At 52.9% G+C, this 2,390-nt stretch overlaps 1 protein-coding gene across 3 annotated transcripts in view; it reads right to left on the minus strand.

Annotated features, from left to right (window-relative positions):
• Nucleotides 1–756: 756 nt before the first annotated feature.
• AGT (angiotensinogen (serpin peptidase inhibitor, clade A, member 8)) overlaps nucleotides 757–2,390 on the minus strand; it is a 14,070-nt gene continuing 12,436 nt past the window's right edge. For all 3 annotated transcript variants that reach the window (XM_011965470.1, XM_011965468.1, XM_011965469.1), the window contains one exon: nucleotides 757–1,563. In XM_011965470.1, coding sequence (XP_011820860.1) covers nucleotides 1,375–1,563 — 189 coding nt within the window. In that variant the 3' untranslated portion in view covers nucleotides 757–1,374. The remainder of the gene's footprint in view (nucleotides 1,564–2,390) is intronic.

The following is a 2,390-nucleotide window of genomic DNA, read 5'->3' on the forward strand; positions in this document are numbered from 1 at the left end:
AGCAACTAAGGGCACTGCTGTCACCGACAGAATCCCCTCATCTTGACATCGAGCTAGGGAGATGTGTTCAAAATCAGGGGAAGACTCTCGGAAATGTGAGGGGAGAAGCCAAGATTTGTAATCCCCATGGCAGATTTCACTTTCGTTCTGATCAATAGCTAACACATTGTACGGCTTGCTTATTTATTGCAATATGTATGGAAGGGAGGAAGATTGAGTGCCTTACACACATAGGTAGGACAGGATCACCATTGCTATCACTGACGGCCACGGGCCTGCTGGGTGCCTACTGCCTCCTTGGCTCTCCCCAAGATTCCAAACTGTGGGCCTAATCCCATCGAGGAGGAGCAGGCGGAGGCACTCAACAGATGGGGAAAAATTGCAAATATTTATTTGTGAAGATTTATTTCTCTGCCTTCCACTCCCGGGGCACAATACCAACAGCAGTCTGGCCCTGTGTCACCAGGATGGAAGAAGTCCTGTCTGCCTGGTTCCTTTCCCAGGTGCCATGTGGGGTATGGGGCCTTCCCTGTCACCCTCTTCCCACCCCCTGTCCATCACACAGATGGCCACCACTGCTTACCAATGGAAGTGTCCAGAGAAAAGCATCACCTAAAACTTCAAAGGACTGCTAAGTACTGGCTCAGGCTTCCAATGGAAATTCCATCCAAAGTCCAGGAAAGCACTTTGGTTTGCACAGTCTATCTGCTAAATTGTATACATCTGTTTGGCTGCTAAATGAAAGATAGAATTTTGGGAGGCTTATTGTTGCAAGACGTTTATTACTAACACAAAGGAGAAATAACCAGCTATGGTTTCCACATTCAAACAGAAATTCAGATGCTTGCATCTTTCACGTGTTGTTCAAAAAAATCACAAGCATCTGTGGAAAAAACTAAGCTACTGTAGACACTACACGGCGGTCATGTTCTTACATTCAAGACACTAAATACAAACCGAAGGCAATGCAAAAATGTATACTTTAATTTTAAAACTCAATTTTTGTTCTCAACTTGAAAAGGGAACACTTTTTTGTTTCACAAACAAGCTGGTCGGTTGGAATTCTTTTTGGAACGGTGGTCCCGCGCTAAACACTGGTTCTTGCCTCCCCACCCCCATTCTCTAAAATAAACCCAGCAACCTGGGAGGCGCATTTGTGCTGCCACAGGTTTCTTACTGCTCACTCCACACAGCACCACTTAGACCAAGGAGAAACGACTGCTTTCCAGCTCGAAGTTGACTCATTAGAAGAAAAGGTGGGAGACCGGGGGTGACAAATCGCTGGTTTGTCCAGAGTTACTATCTGCTGCTGGCCTTCGCCTCAAAGGCCAGGGGCAGAGGCCTTGCCAGGCGCTGTGTTCTGGGGCCCTGACCTCATGCTGGGCTCAGCGGGTTGGCCACACGGCCCAGGAAGTGCAGGGCAGTGGCACTTTGATCATACACAGCAAACAGGAATGGGCGGTCCAGGGTCACCTCCAAGAACTCAGGCCTGTTCAGCTGTCGGGTAGACTCTGTGGGCTCTCTCTCATCCGCTTCGAGTTCAAAAAAAATGCTGTTCAGCACCTGCAAAGCGGCAGACATCAGGGTCATTCTGAGGGCGCACTGGGTGACCCAGGGTGCTGAGGGCTAGAGGGCCGAGGAGGGCTCAGGACCTCTGTGATGTGCACTGTCCTGGAGGGAGACATTGTCCAGTCTGCCAGGAGGATGCACAGTGTATGCCTGCTCCTCAGTGTAGGCAAGGGTGTGTCTGTGTAGATGACCCTTACTCGGCCACAGTGGCCAAACTCACGTACCGGCTCCTCCCTACCACGCCCCTCAAGTCCTCCCATCTTCACGTTCCGCCCGGCTGTTCTGGGCAGAATTCCTGGCTCCCTTGGCCATGGCCCACCAGTGCCAGGACTTAGCTAACTTAGCACAGAGGGCTCATCCCACTGGCCCCCGTAGGAACTCCCACTATCTTCCCAGCACGGAGCACAGGGCCCAGAGCAGCCAGGCGCATCCTTGGTAGCCACAGATGTGCATGGTGCCCTATGGCAGGGGACATTCTGTCTGCACTCAGCATTTCCCTGAAGAAGGGGCTGGACCCAGGGCACCAGGTCCAAGGGTGCTCACTCTCTTCATCCCGGTTTCAACTCCACTGTAGGATCCCTGGAGGACCCTGAGGCAAGGCAAGCCCGAGCAGGACCATGGAACACACCGCCAGCAGGAGGAGGCGGAGCAGGACCATGGACACACCCCCAGCAGGAGGAGGAGGAGCAGGACCATGGACACACCCCCAGCAGGAGGAGGAGGAGCAGGACCATGGACACACCCCCAGCAGGAGGAGGCGGAGCAGGACCATGGAACACACCCCCAGCAGGAGGAGGCGGAGCAGGACCATGGAACACACC

The sequence above is a fragment of the Mandrillus leucophaeus genome, unplaced genomic scaffold (assembly GCF_000951045.1).
Source record: "Mandrillus leucophaeus isolate KB7577 unplaced genomic scaffold, Mleu.le_1.0 Scaffold728, whole genome shotgun sequence".
Lineage (NCBI taxonomy): Eukaryota > Metazoa > Chordata > Mammalia > Primates > Cercopithecidae > Mandrillus > Mandrillus leucophaeus.